Source organism: Clarias gariepinus, chromosome 7 (genome assembly GCF_024256425.1).
Source record: "Clarias gariepinus isolate MV-2021 ecotype Netherlands chromosome 7, CGAR_prim_01v2, whole genome shotgun sequence".
Lineage (NCBI taxonomy): Eukaryota > Metazoa > Chordata > Actinopteri > Siluriformes > Clariidae > Clarias > Clarias gariepinus.
In genome coordinates this window covers 25,224,745-25,248,511 of record NC_071106.1, presented here as the reverse complement: position 1 = coordinate 25,248,511, position 23,767 = coordinate 25,224,745, and the positions used below count along the sequence as shown (strand labels likewise).

At 40.4% G+C, this 23,767-nt stretch overlaps 1 protein-coding gene across 4 annotated transcripts in view; it reads left to right on the top strand.

The window, feature by feature from the left end:
• Positions 1-23,767, top strand: part of rasgrf1 (Ras protein specific guanine nucleotide releasing factor 1) — a 560,812-nt gene that overhangs the window by 224,944 nt on the left and 312,101 nt on the right. For all 4 annotated transcript variants that reach the window (XM_053500654.1, XM_053500653.1, XM_053500656.1 and 1 more), the window contains exons 12-14: positions 12,593-12,735; positions 12,849-12,931; positions 22,429-22,677. In XM_053500654.1, the coding sequence (XP_053356629.1) occupies positions 12,593-12,735; positions 12,849-12,931; positions 22,429-22,677 (475 nt within the window). The remainder of the gene's footprint in view (positions 1-12,592; positions 12,736-12,848; positions 12,932-22,428; positions 22,678-23,767) is intronic.

Genomic DNA, 23,767 nt, shown 5'->3' with positions numbered 1-23,767 from the left:
TAACTATGACAGCATAACTAAAAGGGAGAGCCAGAAGGAAACACAAACATGAGGGCTTCCTGAGATGTAAAGCAAACAATCACCTCATCGTCAGCAAACCTGAGTGATCAATGAGAGTGAGGAAGACAGCATCCAAACATACCAGTTCACCATAATACTCTACGTCTATGAGTCCCCCAGATCTGCTCCTTTACCTATGGCAAATCTATTTATAAAAATACTTGGCTAAATAAATAGGTTTTTAGCCTGGACTTAAACACTGAGACTGTGTCTGAGTCCCGAACACTATTTGGAAGACTATTCCATAATTTTGGGGCTTTGTAAGAAAAAGCTATGCCCCCAGCTGTATTTTTCATAATGGAATGGCCAATTCCATAATTTAGGGGCTTTATATAATCAATGCGAAATTTCAGAGGGAGCCAATGCAGTAAAGATAAGATAGGGGTGATGTGCTCATATTTTCTGGTTCTAGTGAGGACTCTCGCTGCTGCATTCTGGACTAGCTGAAGCTTATTTATGCATCTAGCTAAACAACCAGACAGTAAGGCATTACAATAGTCCAACCTAGAGGTGATAAAAGCATGAACTATTTTTTCTGCATCGTTTAGCGACAATAAATTTCTTATCCTGGCAATATTTCTGAGGTGAAAGAATGCTATTCTGGTAATATTATCTACATGAGCTTCAAATAAAAGGCTGGAATCAATAATCACACCAAGGTCTTTCACTGTTGCATTTGATGGGACAGAAAGGCCATCTAAAGTTACGGTGTGATCTAAAATTTTACTCCTAGCTGTATGCGGTCTTATGACTAGAACTTCTGTCTTATCCGGATTTAGCAGAAGGAAGTTAATTAGCATCCAATTTCTTATGTCCTGCACACATTGCTCAATTTTAGTAAGCTGTTTTTTCTCATCAGGTTTTGCTGAGACATATAACTGTGTATCGTCAGCATAACAATGTAAATTTATACCATACTGACGGATTATGTTGCCCAGAGGAAGCATGTAAGGGGAAAAATAAAATTAGAATTTGAAAAAGCAGTGGGTCCAAAACTGAACCCTGTGGAACACCAAACTCCACTAGAGAACATGCAGATTAATCACAATTTAAATCTACATACTGATAATAATCGGTCAAATAGGATTTGAGCCAGGAGGGGACTGTTCCCTTAATTCCTACTACATTTTCTAATCTGTAAAGAAGAATACCATGATTGATGATGTCAAAATCTGCACTGAGGTTAAGTTATACAAGCATAGTTACACGACCCTGATCAGAGGCCAATAGAAGGTCATTTACTACTTTAACGAGTGCTGTCTCTGTGCTGTGATGAGGCCTAAATCCTGACTGATACAGTTCATGTATGCTATTTCTATGTAGATATGAGCATAGCTGCTCCACTACTATCTTTTCCAGAATCTTAGAGATAAAGGGAAGGTTTGATATCGGCCTGTAATTGGACAGCTGTTAGGGGTCGTGTTCAGGTTTCTTAATTGTTGGTTTATTAACTGTTAATTTGAGAGATTTTGGAACATAACCATTGCTGAGTGAGTAATTAATTATTCTCAACAGGGGTTCTGTTATTGCTGGTACTGTATCTGTTTAAGAAAATGTGTTGGTATAGGATCTAATATGCAGGATGGTGAATTTGCAGAAGAGATGAGTAAAATTAGTTAAATCTTTTCAAGGGGAGTAAAGTATTCTAGATTCCGATCTGAGATGGCTAGTTTAATATCTGCATCAATTACTTTGTTCAGTTTCAAAGCCTCAATTTTATGCCTAATGTTTACAATTTTATTATTAGAAAAGTTCATGAAGTCCTCACTATTGCATGATGTTGTTGTGGAGATTTCTGCAGTGGTTTTATTTCTGGTTAATTTGGCCACGGTATTTAATAAAAATCTAGCATTATTTTTTGTTATTTTCTATAAGAGTGAAGAGATATGTTAATTTAGCTGAGTACTGTAAACAAATGAACAAAGTGGCAAAAAAAGACAGACTATTGTGTCACGGTTCGCCACCAGAGGGCGACATGCTCCCGGATGCCATTTTGTTTTTGTTTGTGTTTCCTGTGTTTCCTTTGGTTTTTAGTTGAACTTCAATTCCCAGAGTGCACCTCGGTCAGGTGATGGGAGCACACCTGAACCGAGGGTAGTTAATTACGTTTGTTATAAATAGTCTTTCAGTTTAGTTTCCTTGGTCTGGCATCTGTTGTGTTAACTTGCGTTCAAGTTAAGTGGGTGTTATGTTTCCCTGTTCTTGGTGTCATGCCACTTCCCTAGCTCCTGGTTTGTGTTATTCTTGTTTTAGTTTTGTTTAGTCATCCTAGTTTGTCATGTTTAGCCTGTCTCAGTGTCTAGTCCATGTTTAGCCTGTCTCAGTGTCTAGTCCATGTTTAGCCTGTCTCAGTGTCTAGTCCATGTTTAGCCTGTCTCAGTGTCTAGTCCATGTTTAGCTTGTCTCAGTGTAACTCCCTGTCTCAGTGTATCTCCATGTTTAGCCTGTCTCAGTGTAACTCCCTGTCTCAGTGTAACTCCATGTTTAGCCTGTCTTAGTGTAACTCTTGTTTAGTTTAGATCCTGTTTTGTGTAGCCTTTGGTTTCCCTTTCCTTAGTTTCCCTGATGTAGATGTCTGTATGTTTGGTTTTCCTAATTAAAAGACTTTTCCCCCATGATCACCTCTGCTTACACACCTTCCTTAAAACCCACACAGCACACCCGTTACAGAATGCCAGACCTAAAAAGTAGTAGTATAGCGGAGGGGCCTCCCCTGGATAATTTTTTTGGGGGGGCTAGGATCATGACGTCGGGGCAAGCGGACCTCGTGGGTAGTCGGCTTGCCATCCGACGAAACAATGTGGAACACGCAGGAGCGAGGGGAGCGACGCCCTGCAGTGCTCAGCAGCGAAGGACTGGAGAGAGCGAGCGAGCAACGCAGCAGGACTGGAGAGGCTCGAGGCTGGCGATACGACGCGTGCCCCCACAGACACAGGACGACGGAACCAGGGGTAAGGAAAAACCCCAGTCGGTGTGTCGGCAAAAGGGGCATGGCGAGGAGCAGCAACAGCAGAGGCGACTGCTCCAACAGCTGACTGGAGAGCTGATCCAGCAGATCAATGCGTGCCGGGCAGCCAATGACCAGGAACGCATGCAAACCCTGCTGGAGTTGGGTGCACGGCTCCAGGACCAGCTCGTCCAGCTAGACAAGGGAAGCCCAGTACCTTCAGTCCACCCTGCCGCGGTCCCAGAGAGCCCAGTGGAGGGCTCCAGTCTCCCAGAGAGCCCAGTGGAGGGCTCCAGTCTCCCAGAGAGCCCAGTGGAGGGCTCCAGTCTCCCAGAGAGCCCAGTGGAGGGCTCCAGTCTCCCAGAGAGCCCAGTGGAGGGCTCCAGTCTCCCAGAGAGCCCAGTGGAGGGCTCCAGTCTCCCAGAGAGCCCAGTGGAGGGCTCCAGTCTCCCAGAGAGCCCAGTGGAGGGCTCCAGTCTCCCAGAGAGCCCAGTGGAGGGCTCCAGTCTCCCAGAGAGCCCAGTGGAGGGCTCCAGTCTCCCAGAGAGCCCAGTGGAGGGCTCCAGTCTCCCAGAGAGCCCAGTGGAGGGCTCCAGTCTCCCAGAGAGCCCAGTGGAGGGCTCCAGTCTCCCAGAGAGCCCAGTGGAGGGCTCCAGTCTCCCAGAGAGCCCAGTGGAGGGCTCCAGTCTCCCAGAGAGCCCAGTGGAGGGCTCTGAGAACCCCGACAGGCATGAGCCAGAGCCGCCTCTGTCCAGCTTCGGCAAGCTTCCCCCGCTGCCCTACTTCGTCGACCTCGACGACGGCGACCCTCAGCCCTATGCTGATGGTGAGCTTCCGCCTCTGCCCTGCGTCGTCGACCTGAACGACATCGTGCTGCCGCCTCTGCCCTGCTTTGACGGCCTCGACAGCGGTGAGCCTTTGTCCGGCAATCCAGCTCTTCCTCCTCCGCCTTGCGTTGACGTCGAGCCACCTCCCTGTTTCGCTGACGACGACGCAGTGCTCCTCGCTCCACCGCCCGGCTTCGGCGACGTCCCAGCGCCAGTGCTCCTCGCTCCGCCGCCCGGCTTCGGCGACGTCCCAGCGCCAGTGCTCCTCCCTCCGCCGCCCGGCTTCGGCGACGTCCCAACGACCCAGCTCCGTCTCCGCCACCCGGATTCAGCGACCCAGCTCTGTCTCCGGCGACCCAGCTCCGTCTCCGCCCGGCGACCCAGCTCCGCCTCCGCCCGGCGACCCAGCTCCGCCTCCGCCCGGCGACCCAGCTCCGCCTCCGCCCGGCGACCCAGCTCCGCCTCCGCCCGGCGACCCAGCTCCGCCTCCGTCTCCGCCTGGCCATGACACAGCATCACTGCCCCCCCTGCTACCCTCCCCAGGGAACTCGGGCTGCAGCCCATCTGGCGGGAGGAACATGCACGGATTTTGGGGAGGGTGCCCTGGACCACCATTTGGCGCTCCGGTGTAGCGCCTTTGGAGGGGGTAATGTCACGGTTCGCCACCAGAGGGCGACATGCTCCCGGACGCCATTTTGTTTTCGTTTGTGTTTCCTGTGTTTCCTTTGGTTTTTAGTTGAACTTCAATTCCCAGAGTGCACCTCGGTCAGGTGATGGGAGCACACCTGAACCGAGGGTAGTTAATTACGTTTGTTATAAATAGTCTTTCAGTTTAGTTTCCTTGGTCTGGCATCTGTTGTGTTAACTTGCGTTCAAGTTAAGTGGGTGTTATGTTTCCCTGTTCTTGGTGTCATGCCACTTCCCTAGCTCCTGGTTTGTGTTATTCTTGTTTTAGTTTTGTTTAGTCATCCTAGTTTGTCATGTTTAGCCTGTCTCAGTGTCTAGTCCATGTTTAGCCTGTCTCAGTGTCTAGTCCATGTTTAGCCTGTCTCAGTGTAACTCCCTGTCTCAGTGTAACTCCATGTTTAGCTTGTCTCAGTGTAACTCCCTGTCTCAGTGTATCTCCATGTTTAGCCTGTCTCAGTGTAACTCCCTGTCTCAGTGTAACTCCATGTTTAGCCTGTCTTAGTGTAACTCTTGTTTAGTTTAGATCCTGTTATGTGTAGCCTTTGGTTTCCCTTTTGTCCTGTGTTGCCGTTCCTTAGTTTCCCTGATGTAGATGTCTGTATGTTTGGTTTTCCTAATTAAAAGACTTTTTCCCCCATGATCACCTCTGCTTACACACCTTCCTTAAAACCCACACAGCACACCCGTTACACTATTGCTGTAGTTAATATAGTACAGATTGTGTTGTAAAAGACAAGAGGCACATTAACTTTACAAATGTGTAACTCGTCAGCTCTGAAAACATATCCACTGTGACCATTACCTCAGCAAAACAAGAACTACTTGAGGTTCAAGGCCTTTTCCCCAACAACCTTGCCACTGAGTATTTTTAAACATTTTATGCGACATATGACAGGCTTACTTTTACATATGAGGAAGTGGTGGCTAAGCTGCCTGCTCATATAGACTAATATGATTTTATGTACTACACTTGGCTGATTTGAAAAATGGATGAATAAGACGGTATACAGGTTTTTCTAATGCAGTGCTTATTGACTGTCTATTTATTGCTGTACTTATTTGTATTATAATTTATTTCACGAGCATATTTATTTTAATGTTGACCAGAACTGTTTTAGCTACAATTTCAGAACTGTCATAAAATAAGTCAGTGGATTTAAATGCGAAATCTTGCTCTCCAGATGCTTTCCGAACAAACTGAAAAATTATATAGTCTAGATAATACAATACAATGTTTTTTAATGCAATAAAAGATAATACAATTAATTTTTTAAACATATTTTCATTAAAGTTTGTGTGTGTGTGTGAAACTTAAATAAGAGCAGAAAGTTTTACTGTGTAAGATGAGAAGGGGGAGATGGGGAGGGGCTGATTCCTCCCCTCCTTTTACTTTAGCTTCACACACATATACAATCAAACACACACACATAGACACACACAGCACCTGCGTGCATAAACAAAAACACCTACAGTGGGAGCCACGTCAAACAGCCGCTTGGAGCATGATAGGTCCGTGACAGGACCATGATCGATCCGTGCACGGAATGTGATCCCCCGCGATGACGTAGTTAACGATGCCCCGCCCCATAAACGCCCCCATGCGCTTTCTAAAAAGATGGTTGCAATGCTGTATAATTCCGCCAGATGGAGCATTGACTGCTTCAGTTAACTGCAGTGTCCAAGCAGCCGGTTACTATATTTGATATATATATAACATAACTTACGTCAACAAAGTTTCATAAATAGATCATGTGGTAAAAAAGAGGGATAAAAAACAATTCATAAAACAGATTTAAATCCCTCAATACACAATCCATGATGCTTATGCTATTTTTAATTAATGATTAAATTAATTAATAAAACTACTTATTGCAATATTTTTCACGACATCCTTAATAATACTTAAAGACACGGTAACATTTGTAATTTATCTATACCGGTCGTTGTAGGTACGGAATACAATGCGGGCTATGTACAGTATTTTACATTACGGTGTATTTTATCTATTTCCGTTTAATACACTGGTAGATAATATTTTGCTGCAAAGTAGCGCTTAAAATTTAACTTCTGCTTGGGTTTGTTTTCGTTATATTTTTTATGTTTTCGCTAATGTTTTTTTTCGCTGATAGTCAAAAATTGGCAAAACAAATCGATTAATAACGCATAATATATGAAACAAATATCTGTCCATACGGATCAGTATGTCTTTAGTCATTTAACCAGTATAACGTCTCCCATTAAAGATCTGATGGGACATTAATCACTTATCACTACGGTGAATAGATGCGGCAGCAGAGACAGATTAAATCCCCATAAACATTCACACTTGAACACAATACTAACAGAACTAAACAGTTCCAGAGGGTCAGCGCCTGTTATCAGGACAGGAATCACCTACAGGATAGTACTGTAATTTTTACTGCTTATATATTTTTTGTCATAGTTTCATTTGGTTTTACGCGATTTCATGTTTTATTTGTTTGTGTGTACGTGTGTGTGTGTGTGTGTGTCTGTGTGTGTGTGTGTGTGTGTGTGTGAAAGAGAGAGAGAGAGAGCGTGCGCGCGGGAGAGGGCTTATATTGTGATTTATTCAAGGTTACTAAAGACTGGCTTACTACTACTAATAAAATATTTCAATGTAACCCATGGGTCTCAATCACAAAATCAGCCAACGCTGTAAACAGATGACAAGACAAATTATATAGGCTACTCTGAAACGTTAATTTGAACATTAAAAAAACATATATATATATATGTATATATATATATATATATATATATATTACGGGGCTTCTCAGTCTTTCGTTAATTTTACTACTGACTGGAAACCAATGTGGCTTATTAAAGATGCACTGTTTTATTGGACATGGCTGTTTTGTAATGTTATGCAGAATAAACTCTGTCTACGGTTCGAATATACTGTGAACGTCTCAAAGTCACGTCTCTAGATCCGTCTGCAGTAATGTTATCGTGGTGTAAATTATTAACGTATCGATGTATTTCACTTGCAGACAAAATAGTCTAGTAACGAAAGTAACGAATTCGTCACTCCTCTTCTCTTACGCAGCACGGCTAAAAAGATAATAAAATGACACCAATCCTGCCATGATGCTACCCTGTCCATACACAACACTGGCTGGGGAGATGAACTCAGACTTTACAAAACTTACTATTATTTCATGAGATGAAATTAAGCTAGGATGAAGAGAACAGAAGTGAACTCTCCTCTGTGTAATATCTAAGTAGAGTGTAACTGGATCAGCCACAAAATGCCCCCCGTCTAACTCTGATTAGGAAAAGCTCACAGACACCAAACCTGCAGCACTTTGGTGTAATTTTTATTATCTTTTTAGCCGTGCTGCATGAGAGAAGAGTAGTGACAAATTCGTTACTTTTAATAACTTGATGTTTGATTGAATATTATATAATTTCCAAGTTTGATAGTGTCGATTTTAGAGTGCATTATACGATGCGAAAAGGAAGTAAATAAACACGTAGCAATGCAAAGAGGACAGAGCTGCGAAATATTTAAGCAATATAAATTCAACAAAGTGTGATCATAATGGTTGTTGTTGCTGCTGTTTATGTAATTGGTTCCATCGTGTTACTGAACGCAACTGTGTTCACAAAACCGAGCGTAGGGAAAGAAAAACACTCGCTAACGCGTTTGAATGAAAAGGGGCGGCGGCTTTTCTTGGGCGGCGGCTTTTCTTACGATTGCGTAATGGGCGGCAATCCGTGGCAGGGGGGTATAACACACCTCTGAACGTCCTTTGTCTTGTAAATGATTATATTCGTTCACCTTCCAATCCCCCACAGCGCACACACTGTTGCTATGTCTGTTGGGGCACTTGGTTATACACAGCACCTTAATGTATGAAACACTTACTTCCTGGTTTGTTTTATTTTAAATATTGCTTATTACCTTTTCCCGCAAAATAAACATTAAACATAAACAACATGTTATCATTGTGTAAATTAACATATTGGTGTCTTTTAATTAAGGACAAAAACAGACCCTGCGCTTGTGTTTAGGACTGATGCTGAACAGCTGTGTTCTTAGGTTTAATCAACGATTTACAAGACAACAGTTAAAGCGGTTGTGGATGAGAGGTGTGTGTGTGTGCGCGCGCGCTCCTGCATTTCTCCGTTGGTTTAACACAAACATTTTGCGCACAGACAAGTAAGTCTGAAGTACCCCTCCCCCTGCCAAAAAACACACACACAGAGCAATTAGCACCATGTCATAGTCAGTATTCTCCACTGAGGTTTCTTACCTTCCAAGTTTGTCTTTGCTCTTTTAATGGATTCTTAAAACCCCCCAAAACATTATACTGAGAAAAAAAATGATTATGGGTCACAATCACAAACACAAACTAGCACAGATACATATGATCAAGTGTTTAACTGTTGTTTTCATTCGTTTCTATAACCAGTAATAATAATAATAATTATTATTATCATTATTATTAGCCCAACTCTTTGACTATTTAAAACAACGTCGGGTCCCATTTTTTGCACATTGAAGTTGTTGGTTTAAGTAAATGTATTTTTAAATACACAAACAATCCCCCAACAATTAAAACACGCACACATGACTTTAAAAATAAAATTTATTCTTTCAAAACTAGTCAAAAGTAAAAGTAAAAACAAATAATTTGTATAAAACAGGTGAAAACATGTTTAATTTTTGCTTAAAGGTCATTAAAATACCCGGATAACACCAGCTGCTTATCAGTCTCTATCTGGTTCTTTTATATTAAAATATCATTTTTTAAAAATATTAAAGATGGAACTGTTTAATTCTTTGTTTCCCCCCTAAAGTATTAGACGTTTTGCAATTCTATGTTCAGAATATACAGTAGACCTGACCAAACATCATTCTAAAGCTGTTGCACTGTGACGTCATCCCTCCTACAGCTCCCTTTAACAGCTTGTTCAGGCTCCTCCAGTAGCCCCAAAAGGCCAACCGTCATCCGTCTGACCCCCCAATCCTCCACAGCGGAGCCCTGATTAAAGACAACAGGAGAATTTAGTGAAGACAAAGATAAATAAACTTTACAGAATATCTAGTTGTAATAAATATAAAAGATATTAGTAAACCTACACCACAGAGTGTGTAAAATACTGTTTTGGGGAATTCTGGAATGTAAATAAACTGGGATAACTTTAACCATTGAACTTTGTTAGTGTTAACCCCGGTCTGTCTGTATTATCGTCTGCATTAAATTAAAATGCGCTTTTCATACAAATAAGTTAGGCGATATAACACTCATATATATTAGTTAATCTCTGAAGCCAAACTATAACTACCCGAGTACTGAAGCCCCCCTCACCTCCTCCCACACACACCTCCCCCCACACAAACACACACACACACACCTCCCCCCCCACACTCCTTAACTGATAAACACTTCAGAGTTTTATCCAGTTCGGTAACTAAGCGCTCACGCTACCGCGCAAAGTCACGGCCAAATTGAGAAAAATATAAACCCGGTTATGAGCGTTTAGCTCGTGAGCTCCTGTACATCTATCCTCAGCTTGTGTCCTTCATGAACTGCATCACATAATATTCACAGATATAACCTGCAGATTAACTCTTACCCAAAGAATAAACAAATGCTGAATTAATCCAGACAACACGCGGTCAGACTCCAAAGGCATTTTTATAGAGCACAAACACTCTTCATCCAGTAGTGCAGCTTTTGTATTAGGGACATTAATAGTATTTTCGAAGCTTTAGTGTCTTTTTTAGTTAAAGAGGAGTGACATTGTGAGTTTGTGACACTGACAGTAAGCTGTAATGTTAACTCCAGACTTGGTAAACAGATCATCAAGTTATCTAAAGTCACATCTGACCGCTGCTGGTGCTGCCAGTGATTTTCAAAACGGCCGGTAAAAAAACTAAACTGGAAAATAAACTGTAAACTAATCCCAAACAAATTTTATAAATAAAAACACCACTTACCGCGAATAGTCCATTAAGCCGCCATCTTCATCTCTAGTGCAGTTTGGCAGCGTCAGTTCGGTGGGGGTGGGGGGGGGGGTGGGTTGTTAAAATCACGTGATTGCAACTCAGCGCAACTAAATTGCTGGCTTGTGTTAACGGGTCCTTGAGAACGAAGCGCCATCTAGTGGTGGAACCAGGTAAATGCATAAATAGGGCTTGAATGGGCGTGTTTACTGTGAAATCTTGACACGCCTTTCTCGAAGAAAAAGGAGGGGGGACTACGGCGTGCATAAGGCAGCCGTACACCATTCGTACGCAATTCACACTTCCGCGGCTATTTGGTGTGGCTCCATCTGTATCTGTGTTAAAGATCCTAAAGGAAAAGTGCAGGTTAATTTGTTTTATTTTTACTTTATATTTTGTATTAATTATTTTTATGTATTGATTTTGGGCTGTGAAATGAATAGTTTCCATTATTTTTTATGGGAAAATTACGAGTGTTTTGGAATACGAGCCCACTTCCGAAAATAATTATGCTCGTAATCCAAGGTTCCACTGTAAATGCTAATTGCTGTGCTGTTTGGGGGGAGTGATGTGCGGATGCATGCCTATGTCCAACAGAACAAGAACAGCTTAAATGAAGAAACAAATGTATAAACAAATGAATTTTTTTTTTTTATATATTTTCACGTAAATAGTCTTATCTGCACATAATTTTCCATGATAAAATAACTCGTGGCAGGAATCCACACAAAGCACTTCAGTTTCAAATAATCATTTAACTCTGGACACAAACAGCAAAAAATGCATGATAATAATCATGATAAAAATAATCATGATGCTTTTTTGTTTTGTTTTTTGTGTCCAGTGTTGAATGATTACTGTATTTGACCACGAATGGTTGGAATGATGAAATAAAGATGCTCACATTACGCGCTTTCACTTTTTAAAAATGCAGTGTTAATTTTTTGTTTCTTATGCCTAAAAGTGATAAAATTCTAAGAAAATTCTTAAAATGATGACATTTCTTAAAATTGCCCCTTCAGGTTAGGACAAAATCTTAGTTAAGAAAAGAAGAAATATTCTCCAAACACTAACCGTAAAAGTAAATACTCCAAATACTTCTGTCCAGTTTAGTTTTCTTGTTATTTTACTTCCTTCCATCTCTCTTGGATTGTTGGCTACTGTACATCCCATCCAAAAGTGTAACTTAAATAGACTGTCCTGCAATCATGTAAATTGGTAAAATGTGAGCCATTTTTCTCCCATCAGTCTTCTACCATCTTTCATAGTTTGGTTTGATGTCGGTAACTAAAAATCAATACAAATGTATACTGATTTTTTGTCTTTATGTTACAATCAAAAGTCTATCCTGACAGAAATAGTTACAGAGTTCACTGATTATTTTAATTAGTGTTAGAAACTAAAAGTCATATTTAATTTAATTTAATACAATTTAATTCAATTTTATTTCTATAGTGCTTTTTAGCAATTTTCATTGCCGCAAAGCAGCTTTACACAGTCAAAAGAATTATTTAAGTTTGTATGAAATGTGAATTTGTATGAATCAAAATGGTCAGTTTGTCCCTGGTGAGCAAGCTGAGGGCGACAGTGGCAAGGAAAAACTCTCTGAGGTGGTAATAGGAAGATACCTTGAGAGGAACCAGACTCAACAGGGAACCCATCCTCATTTGGGTGAAACAGAAAGCAGTAAATGATCTGCATTTATACAGTGTGTAGGGTGGGAGGCAGTTCAGCTATAATAGCTGATGGTAATTGATGTTAATATGGAGTCCAGGTAGTTATTGAAGACCCAGGTAGACTTCCTTTGTATTTACCAAATGTCAAACCAGAGATTTTGGACTGAGATTTGACAGTGCTCTCCACTACTGTCATCAAAACAGCAACTGAAGATCTTTAAGAAAATTGTGTTCCATTTCTCCAGTAAAGTTCCAGAGATTTATATAATATATACCATGACAAAATATACCATATCACACTGTTGCAGAGGATTTTTTTTTCTATGCATACCTAAAACACTTTGATGTTTTACCTTTAATTAATCTTTAGTCATCTATTTAAAAAAAAAATAATAATAATTTTCACCGGTCTCTTCTATAGCAAAATCAGACAAAAACAGTCAAGATATGGAGCACCTGGACTTTAAAATAGTGGTGGAGCCTAAAGAAAGCCAGTCCTTCACCATCATTCTAGTTGCCTCCTCAAGACAAGAGAAGTCAGCTTGGACCAGTGACATCAGCCAGGTATGTTCACTTGCACTTACTTGTGTTCATTCATCCACACAGCTTCAGGGTGTAATCAAATATATATTTTTTTATTTCTACATATGCTCTCTCTCTCTGTCTGTTTCCCACAGTGCATTGACAACATCCGGTGCAATGGACTTATGATGAATGCATTTGAGGACAATTCAAAAGTCACTGTGCCACAGATGATCAAGTATGAATCTCATTGCAATACACTCATGAGACAATTCAAAAGTAAATTTAATTTAATGACAAGATGTGCAAAATTCACTTTTTATAATTTTGGACAGTCACATTGCTCTCTATGGTGTATGTACATGCAAAAAAGATTATATTTATCTTCTTCCCAAAATAGTCCTGATTTTTGAAAAATACTAAAGCTCAAATATGCAGGTTATTAATATTTACGGAAACATGGCTAAGCAGCGACATTCCCGACAGCGCAACCGAACTAACTGGGTGCTTCATCCTACGAGCGGACAGGACAACTGAGGGCTCCAAGAAGACTAAAGGTGGAGGTTTATGTATTTATGTAAACAAAGCCTGGTGTACTAACTGAACGGTCATTGGAAGTCACTGTTCTGCTGATGTGGAATTTTTAACGATTAAATGCAGACCCTTCTATCTACCGAGGGAGTTTACAACTACAGTTATAACTGCTGCATACATACCACCGGATGCTAATGCTAAGACTGCTATGAAAGAACTGCATGAAGCTATTAGCAAACAACAGACTGCTTATCCTGAGGCTGCTTTCATTGTTGCAGGGGATTTTAATCACTCTAACTTGAGAACAGTACTCCCCAAATTTTTTCAAAATGTAGACTGTCATACTAGAGGAAGCAAAACTCTGGATCATGTCTATGCAAACATAGCTGAGGCATACAAAGCTTTAACCCTCCCCCACCTGGGACAGTCTGATCACCTTTCATTGTTCTTGCTCCCCAAATACACTTCGCTCATCAAACGTGTGAAGCCCTCAGTTACATCCATCAGAGTGTGGACTGGAGAGACTGACACTATACTTCAGGACCGATTCCACCACACTGACGGGAGTAGGTTTGCCTTTCAAGCTACTTCTGACTCTCACACAGACATTAATCTGTACACTTCTTCTGTTTTGGACCACATCAAAGCCACCATTGACAGTGTAACAACTGTGAAGCAGATTACAACATACCCCAATCAGAAGCCATGGATGAACAGGGAAGTTCGGCTCCTGCTCAAGGCCCGGAATGCTGCCTTTAGATCAGGAGATGCGCAAGCCTATAGTGCATCTAGAGCTGACCTGAAAAGGGGTATTGATAAGGCCAAGTGGAGCTACAAGTTGAGGATCGAAGATCATTTCAAAAACTATGATCCTCGGCGTATGTGGCAGGGCATACAGTCCATCAGTGACTACAAACCCACCCACTCTGCACTCATATCCACTGAAGTCTCCTTCCTCAACGAACTTAATAATTTCTATGCTCGTTTTGATCGGAGTCACCAAGGAACAATCACTACGTCGATACCACCTGTGAACTTTCAGCCTCTCTCACTTTCCACCGCAGAAGTCTTTGCTGCCTTCAGCAGGATAAATAAACGTAAAGCTGCTGGCCCTGATGGAATACCTGGACGTGTGCTCAGAACCTGTGCTGAACAGCTGTCTGAGGTCATGACGGACATCTTTAATCTGTCCTTATCCCAAGCAACAGTGCCAACTTGCCTTAAATCCACCTCTATTGTACCTGTGCCTAAACACTCCAAACCCATGTGCCTTAATGATTACAGACCAATTGCACTCACAGCCATACTCATGAAGTGCTTCAAGCGATTAGTCCCAGCTCACCTCAAGAAAAGCCTTCCACCCACACTAGATCCTCATCAGTTCGCCTACCGTGAAAATAGGAGCATTGAAGATGCTGTCTCCCTAACACTACACACGGTATTATCTCACCTGGATAATAAGAACACTTACACAAGAATGCTTTTTGTGGATTTCAGCTCTGCGTTCAATACAGTCATCCCCTCCAGGCTGATTACGAAGCTCGCTGATCTCGGAATCAACACCTCTCTATGCAGCTGGATACTGGATTTTCTGACCAACAGACCACAGAATGTTAAATCCAATAACATTCTCCCCTCAACCATCATTCTAAACACCGGCGTTCCACAAGGCTGTGTACTGAGCCCCTTCCTGTTTTCACTGTACACGCATGACTGCAGTCCTATGTATGGTTCCAAATACCATAATTAAGTTTGCTGATGACACAACAGTGATTCGCCTCATCAATGACAACGACGAGACCAACTACAGGGCAGAGGTAATGCACTTGCCCGAGTGGTGTGCTGACAATCACCTGCTCCTGAACACCAGTAAGACCAAGGAGCTCATTGTGGACTTCAGAAGGAGAAGAGGTAATACACACACCCCTGTCTACATCAATGGGACAATGGTCGAACATGTTACTACCTTCAAGTTCCTGGGGATACACATTTCTGAGGACTTGAACCTGGTTCACTAATACCTCCAGTCTTCTCAAAAAAGCTTCCCAGCGTCTCTTCTTCCTGAGACTACTGAGAAAGAATCACCTTTCTAAGGACATAATAAACAATTTCTATTGTTGTGCAGTAGAGAGCATCCAAACCTGCTGCATTACAGTCTGGTACGGTAACTGCTCTGTTTCGGACCGTAAATCCATCCAAAGGGTGGTGAAAACCGCCCAGCGCATCATTGGTACCCCTCTTCATGGCATTGAGGAGGTGTACAAGAAAAGGTGTCGGCGTAGGGCCCGTAGCATTGTGAAAGACACCTCTAACCCTGCACATAAACTTTTTTCTCTCCTTCCCTCTGGAAAAAGGTTCAGATGCCTAAAAGCCAAGAGCAGCAGGATGAGAAACAGTTTTTACCCCACAGTGATTACCTTATTGAACACTTCACCATCCACCTAACCCCTTTACATGCACAGCATCATCACTGATAACCCAACATCCCTGTATAATATTTCTGTAAATATTCCCTGTACATTCACTTGTATAATCTGCACATAGACAGTACACTAATATATGTATATTGATATATGTATATATGTGTGTATAGATATACTCTCTGCATTCCCTTCCAGCTGTTAAGTTATTCATATTTATTCGTATATATTTTCATACTATTGCACTTCCTGTAAATTTAACCATATATAGTTTCTGTATATCTTTATCCTATATACTTATATTTAGACATATCTGTATATCTACACTTATTCAGTCAATTAATTCATCCATCTCCGCTCACTTTACACTGTATATTCATTTAAATATATACATCCTGTATATTCTTCTGTAAAGCCAATTCATACATAGCCTTTATTTTTATTTATTTATATATAGTATATATAGATCTGTATATATGTTTATACCCCACTGCTAACTTATATTTCTGGTTAGATGCTAACTGCATTTCGTTGCCTTGTAACTATGTGCAATGACAATAAAGTTGAATCTAATCTAATCTAATCTATTAGGTTGACAGCTAACCATTAATGGGAAACCTGGCCTTCTTATGCTCCTTGTTGTGTTTAAATCTTTATATCACTGAGCACTGAAAATGTCATCAGGAATCAAAACCATTAAATATGTACACAATAATTTAATTGCTAAAAAATATATTATCACAGGCCTTAATAATAAATATTTTCTGATTGGCTTTGAAAATGTTTCTTACTGAAGTATTCCATTGGTATTTTAAACTACACCCACTGTTATGGTGATTTACTGTAGAAAGGAATGAAATAGAAAGAAAATCAGACATTTAGGATGTAGGATCTGAGCTAAATTTAATCTGTGAAATAGAATACAAAATTAAAAAAACACCTTGAAAAAACATCCAATCGCAATGAGAAAAAAAAATCCTTTATATCTATACTGATGGACTGGAAATTGTGTTTGGAACAAAAGGATGGCTAAAACAAAAAAAAAAACATTATAAGCAGGATAGTCAATTTTCCTAAAATTTTATTGCAGCAATACAAAATGGTACAGTAGTCAGTAGTTTGTATGGCCCCCACATGCTTGTATGCATTCCGTAAAATGTTGGGGCATGGTCCTAATGTGGATAGTGGGTGTCCTGGGGTATCTCCTCTCTGATCTTAACCAGGGCATCACTGAGCTCTTGGACAATTGGAGGAACATCACTGACCCACCACCAAACAGGTCATGATGAACAATGTTACAGGCAGCATAACATTCTCCATGGCTTCTCCGGACTCTTTCACATCTGTCACATGCTTAGGGAGAAGCTGCTCTTATCTGTGAACAGCACAGGGCGCTATTGACAGAACTGACAATTTTTCTGTTTTCCAACCAAGTAAGGATGTCGGGCCCTCAGGCCACCCTCAAGAAGTCTGTTTTTGATTGTGTGGTCAGAAACATTCCAACTAGTGGTCTGTTGAAGGTCATTTTATAGAGGCTTTGCCATTACTCAACCTGTTCATCCTTGCACAAAGGAGCAGATACTGGTCCTGCAGAAGAACTTTCTATAGCCCTGTCCAGCTCTCCTAAAGTAACTGCATGTCTCGTACAAACTTCCCCAGGGACTTCTTGAGACTGTGACACAGTAAACATTCTGGCAATGGCACCTATTAATGTGCCATTTTGGAGGAGTTGGACTGCCTGTGCAACCTCTGTACAGTAGTTCTATGACAGTGCCACCTGTAAAACCATTTCTGGTTTGGGTTCATCTTATTTGGATTGCCCCTATAGTGCACCTGCTGTTAATTTCATTAACACCAAAGCAGCTGAAACTGATTAACATCCCCTTCAGCTACTAACCAGGGCCCGTATTCACAAAGCTTCTTAAGCTTAAAGTTCCTCCTAGTGATGAAATTCTAAGAAAATTTAGGACTAAATCTTAGTAAAGATAAAAAGAATTCACAAAACATATTAGCCCTAAAAACAGCTCCTAAGGTAAAAAAATGTTGAGAGTAGAAAGAAGGACTTTTAGGAGGCATAAGAGTTTCTATAGCAGAGGAGAAAATGGAGGAAAGAAGAAATACGTAAAAGCTAAAATTAACACTGTCCTTCTGGCCAATTTGGCGGCTGTTTGACGTGGCTCCCACTGTATGCCTGCACAATTTAAAGCACCAAACACTGTTTCTGTTAGGAAATTCATTCCTTTGTCCCCAGCACACTCACAAAGTTGTGGTAGCCAATAACGTACCTAATCAAGTGCTCAAAAAATGTGCAGATCAGCTGGCTGATGTTCTGCTGAATAAACCTATCCTCCTGAGCCAAAAAATCACCCCACAGTACTTTAAGGTTACTCCCATCCTATCTGTGCAGCATGAAGTCTTAATGACTTCAGCTTATCTTTGAGTGCTTTGAGCAGATGGTCATAAGTCACAGCGAGACTATACTCCCTACCACAATGGACCTTTTGCAAGCTCGTCAGTCTAGCATCGTAAAATTAGTGTCGGGGCTTGATGTCTTATTTCATGATGGAACTCATGATGGTAGGAACACAATGAATTGAGACACCTAAAGAAACATTTTGTCGGCTAATTTACAGGGTAGTGCATACAGTGTAATTAAGAGGAACTTGGTAATAAAGCAAGACATGACCCAAAACACCCTGCCAATATAACAAAGGATTTAATTAGGGAAAAACTAGAAGGTAAAAGTAAAAGCCAATCACCAGACCTTAACCCAATTGAGCATGCATTTAACCTTTTAATAGGAGAAATTATTTAAAACAAAAAAGAAATCATACATTACTGTTAAGTGAGGTTTAATGTCTATTCTTTATATTTACCTTAATTTACCTGTCTTTTCTAAATTTTCTGATTGTTTTTATATGCAAAAATATAATTATAAAAATTGATAATATTGATAATATCTTTTGGGGGCTGGAACAGATTATTTACATTTAAATTTTTTTTTTTAATAATGAAAAATGTGTTTTGCAATATGAAATTTCACCTTAGGAATTTACCTGTGGAACAGATTAAAGTTGTATGCGGAGGTATTACTGTACTTGAAAAAATTCCACCAGGGAATTTTTGGTTTCCTAAAATCAGGTGACAGGTGACAAACCAGTTCTCAACTGTCTGCAAAATAATGGTGTTCTGTTTTATTTAATTGTGTAATCAGTAATCTAAGTACTGGTGAGTACTATTGTACAAAGTATTTTAGTCACTATATACAGGTGCAACTCAATACGTTATAGTATAATCATAGTTATTTTACTAATGCAAAAAGTAAGACTCGTATAATTTTATATAGATATAACACTCACAGACTGCTATATTTTAGGTGTTGATTTTTTTTATTTTGATGATTATGGCTTATAGCTGAAAAAAAAAACAAATTTTCTGTATGGGGTTTAGGTCGGCTGAGTTTGCTGGCCAGTCTAGCTAGTACTTTTGGCAGTGTGTAGGCGCCAAGTCCTGCTGGAAGTCAGCATCTACGTAACGCTGGTCAGGAATGGGAAGCCTGAAGTTCTCTGAAACTTCCTGGTAAACGCTGCGCTGACCTTGGACCTGATAAAGCATGGTGGACCAACACTAGCAGATGACAGGGCTCCCCAAACCACCACTGACTGTGCCAACTTTACACTGGACCTTAAGCAACTTGGATTATGTTCCTCTTTTCCTTTCTTCCAGCGTCTGGGTAGGGGTAGCTCAGTGGTTAAGGCATTGGACTACGGTTGGGAAGATCCCAGGTTCAAACCCCACAACCACCAAGTTGCCACTGTTGGGCCCTTGAGCAAGGCCCTTAACCCTCAACTGCTTAGATGTGTAATGAGATAAAAAATGTAAGTCGCTCTGGATAAGAGCATCTGCCAAATGCCTAAATGTAAATGTCTGGGACTCCTATTTATAAATGAAATGCAAAATTTACTTTTATATGGAAAGAGGATTTGGCTGGCTAAACAACATTGCAGTCCTTTTTGTCTTAGCCAGGTAAGACACTCTCTTTGTCATTGTCTCTAGTTCAAGAGTAGCTTGACACAAGGAATACAACAGTTGTAGTCAATGTCCTGGATACATACAGTGGTGTGAAAAACTATTTGCCCCCTTCCTGATTTATTATTCTTTTGCATGTTTGTCACACAAAATGTTTCTGATCATCAAACACATTTAACTATTAGTCAAAGATAACACAAGTAAACAAAAAATGCAGTTTTTAAATGATGGTTTTTATTATTTAGAGAGAAAAAAAATCCAAACCTACATGGCCCTGTGTGAAAAAGTAATTGCCCCCTGAACCTAATAACTGGTTGGGCCACCCTTAGCGGCAATAACTGCAATCAAGCGTTTGCGATAACTTGCAACGAGTCTTTTACAGTGCTCTGGAGGAATTTTGGCCCACTCATCTTTGCAGAATTGTTGTAATTCAGCTTTATTTAAGGGTTTTCTAGCATGAACCGCCTTTTTAAGGTCATGCCACAACATCTCAATAGGATTCAGGTCAGGACTTTAACTAGGCCACTCCAAAGTCTTCATTTAGTTTTTCTTCAGCCATTCAGAGGTGGATTTGCTGGTGTGTTTTGGGTCATTGTCCTGCTGCAGCACCCAAGATCGCTTCAGCTTGAGATGACGAACAGATGGCCGGACATTCTCCTTCAGGATTTTTTGGTAGACAGTAGAATTCATGGTTCCATCTATCACAGCAAGCCTTCCAGGTCCTGAAGCAGCAAAACAACCCCAGACCATCACACTACCACCACCATATTTTACTGTTGGTATGATGTTCTTTTTCTGAAATGCTGTGTTACTTTTACGCCAGATGTAACGGGACACGCACCTTCCAAAAAGTTCAACTTTTCCTCATCGGTCCACAAGGTATTTTTTCCAAAAGTCTTGGCAATCATTGAGATGTTTTTTAGCAAAATTGAGACGAGCCTAATGTTCTTTTTGCTTAAAAGTGGTTTGCGCCTTGGAAATCTGCCATGCAGGCCGTTTTTGCCCAGTCTCTTTCTTATGGTGGAGTCGTGAACACTGATCTTAATTGAGGCAAGTGAGGCCTGCAGTTCTTTAGATGTTGTCCTGGGGTCTTTTGTGGCCTCTCGGATGAGTTGTCTCTGCGCGTAATTTTGGTCGGCCGGCCACTCCTGGGAAGGTTCACCACTGTTCCATGTTTTTGCCATTTGTGGATAATGTCTCTCACTGTGGTTCGCTGGAGTCCCAAAACTTTAGAAATGGCTTTATAACCTGTACCAGACTGATAGATCTCAATTACTTTTGTTTTCATTTGTTCCTGAATTTTTTGGGATCTTGGCATGATGTCTAGCTTTTGAGGTGCTTTTGGTCTACTTCTCTGTGTCAGGTAGCTCCTATTTAAGTGATTTCTTGATTGAAAAAAGTGTGGCAGTAATCAGGCCTGGGGGTGACTACAGAAATTGAACTCAGGTGTGATAAACCACAGTTAAGTTATTTTTTAACAAGGGGGGCAATTACTTTTTCACACAGGGCCATGTAGATTTGGAGTTTTTTTTCTCCCTTAATAACGTAAACCTTCATTTAAAAAACGCATTTTGTGTTCAATTATATTATCTTTGACTAATAGTTAAAGGTTTTTGATGAGCAGAAACATTTAAGTGTGACAAACATGCAAAAGAATAAGAAATCAGGAAGGGGGCAAATAGTTTTTCACACCACTGTATGTGCATGGGGCCTCTTGAAGCACTGATTCCAGCTGTACAGTAGTCCACTCCTTGTAAATTTCCTCCAAATTTAAAAATGGCCTTTGTTTCACAATTCTCTCACTGCTGTGGTTATCCATGTCCCTTGTGCACCTTTTTCTCTCACATTCTTTCCTTCCATTCAAATTTCCACTAATGTGCTTGTATACAGCACTCTGTGAACAGCCAGTTTTCATTAGCTGTAAGCCATAATCAAAGATAAAAGAAAGAAACACTTGATGTATACCAGTCTGTGTCTAATGAATTTATATTTGAGGTTTCCTTTTCAAGTTGAATTACTAAAATAAAGCAACTTTTCAATGATATTCTAACTTAGTGAGAAACATCTTGTCAGATGTTGCTGTGCCTAAATTCTGGGAAACAACTACTACCTTTTGTTTGCTTATGACATAGTTTACAAACTTAAAGCTTTAACACTCAGCTTAAGTAACCATAACATATATTTAATCAAAAATTTTTTTATTTTTTTTTGTACATTCAATTACCTTGCCCATCTCCCTGAAACAAACATGCTGGATATAAGCCAAATAAACAAACATTGTAGTAAAAACAGTCAGGCCACCTAGCTGAGTGATTTTCTTATACAATGAATTTCAGACTTTGAACAAGATGATGCATAGCTATACGAAAATTACCATAAAGTAATTGAGTTAATCGGATCTTGACTATGCCATGGTGCCCTGCCAGTATTGTTAGTCCCTCCTCTCTCTTCAAATTTAAAATGCACTTTAGGGATTGGCCATCATTTGGTATGTGTTTTGGTGAAGCCAGGGCACAATATGTGTATGTTTACAATCATAAAAACTAAAGGTTTTGTGCAAGTATGAACGTTATGAGTAGGAACGTCTGTAGTTGTTAAAACTATAAATTGAAGAAAAATTTTGAATTTCACTATGTAAAGGATTTCCTTAAGCTACAACACTTATCGTGTATATAACATAAACACACACATTTCTAATGTTATATATTGTTCTACTAGAAACCCTATTCACATGTGTGTATTCTGGGTTTAGATCTGATGCCAGTCTCTACTGCGATGATGTGGATATTCGCTTCAGTAAGATGATGAACTCGTGCAAAGTGTTGCAGATCCGCTATGCCAGCGTGGAGCGATTACTGGAGCGGCTGACTGATCTGCGCTTCCTGTCTATTGATTTTCTCAACACATTTTTGCACTCATACCGTGTCTTCACCACTGCAGATGTTGTACTCGACAAACTCATTGCCATCTACAAGAGGCCCATCAGTGCCATCCCAGCTCGGTGGGTCTTATATGTGGCTTGCTACTGCTCTGATAAGGCATCCGAAAATGCAAACATTGCTGATAATTATTGGAAACTTTAGAATTTTGTCATATAAATTGTATAATTGAAGCTGGTTCATTCAGCTTTTTTAAATGTCATGAACTTCATAAACTTACCAATATTATTATATGTGGTTTTTTTTTCTTCAATATATGTATGTTTACAATTACACAAAAAGTTAAGGTTGTCTGCCAGTATGGAAAGTACAATCATAGACTGTTACAGTGTCATGAAAAAGTGTTACCTCTTCTTGTTTTTTTTGTTTTTTTACATATTTGTCACATGCAAATGTTTGAGATTATTAAACTAATTTTAATGTTACACAAAGATAATAAAAATGCAGTTTTTAAATAAAGATATAATTTATTAATGGGAAAAATATATTTTCAAATCTACCTGGCCCTATGTAAAATAATTGCCTTTGAACCTAGTTACTGGTTGTGCCACCCTTGGCATTAAAAACTTGGAGAAATTTTGGCCCACTCTTCATTGCACAGCATCACATTGGCTTCATGTAAGATGTTTGGCTCCGGACGCACCACAGACACACACACAAGAGTTTAGATCTTACAATAAAAAACTAATTTTATTGGAAAATCTGGGAAAAAGAAAGTGTTTTAGAGGCAGTACCAAGCTGGCATGTGGGCATTTGGCTGGTGAGTGATGGTGGCCGGCAAGTGGCAGAGTGGACCCATGTGGGCAGCAGCTCCTGCAGGCTCATTAATGTGGCTCTTACATGTGCGGCCGCGGATGGGAGTCATGCCACTTTAAGTTTAACATCCACCAAGCTTTTTTCTCGATTCCAACTTCTATACCCCTCTCTTTGGCCCGTAAGCATCCTTACACCTGCTAAAGGGGAGGTTGTCTACCCAGTGAGCCCTTGATGTGTGTGAGAGGTGAAAAAAAAAAAATAATTAGGTGCACACCAGTTACTGGTGCACACTGTAACACTCTTGACTATTGGTATGATGTTCTTTTATGAAACGCTTTTAGTTTTGGACTAATGTACTGGGATACTCATCTTCACTAAAGTTAAACTTTTGTCTGA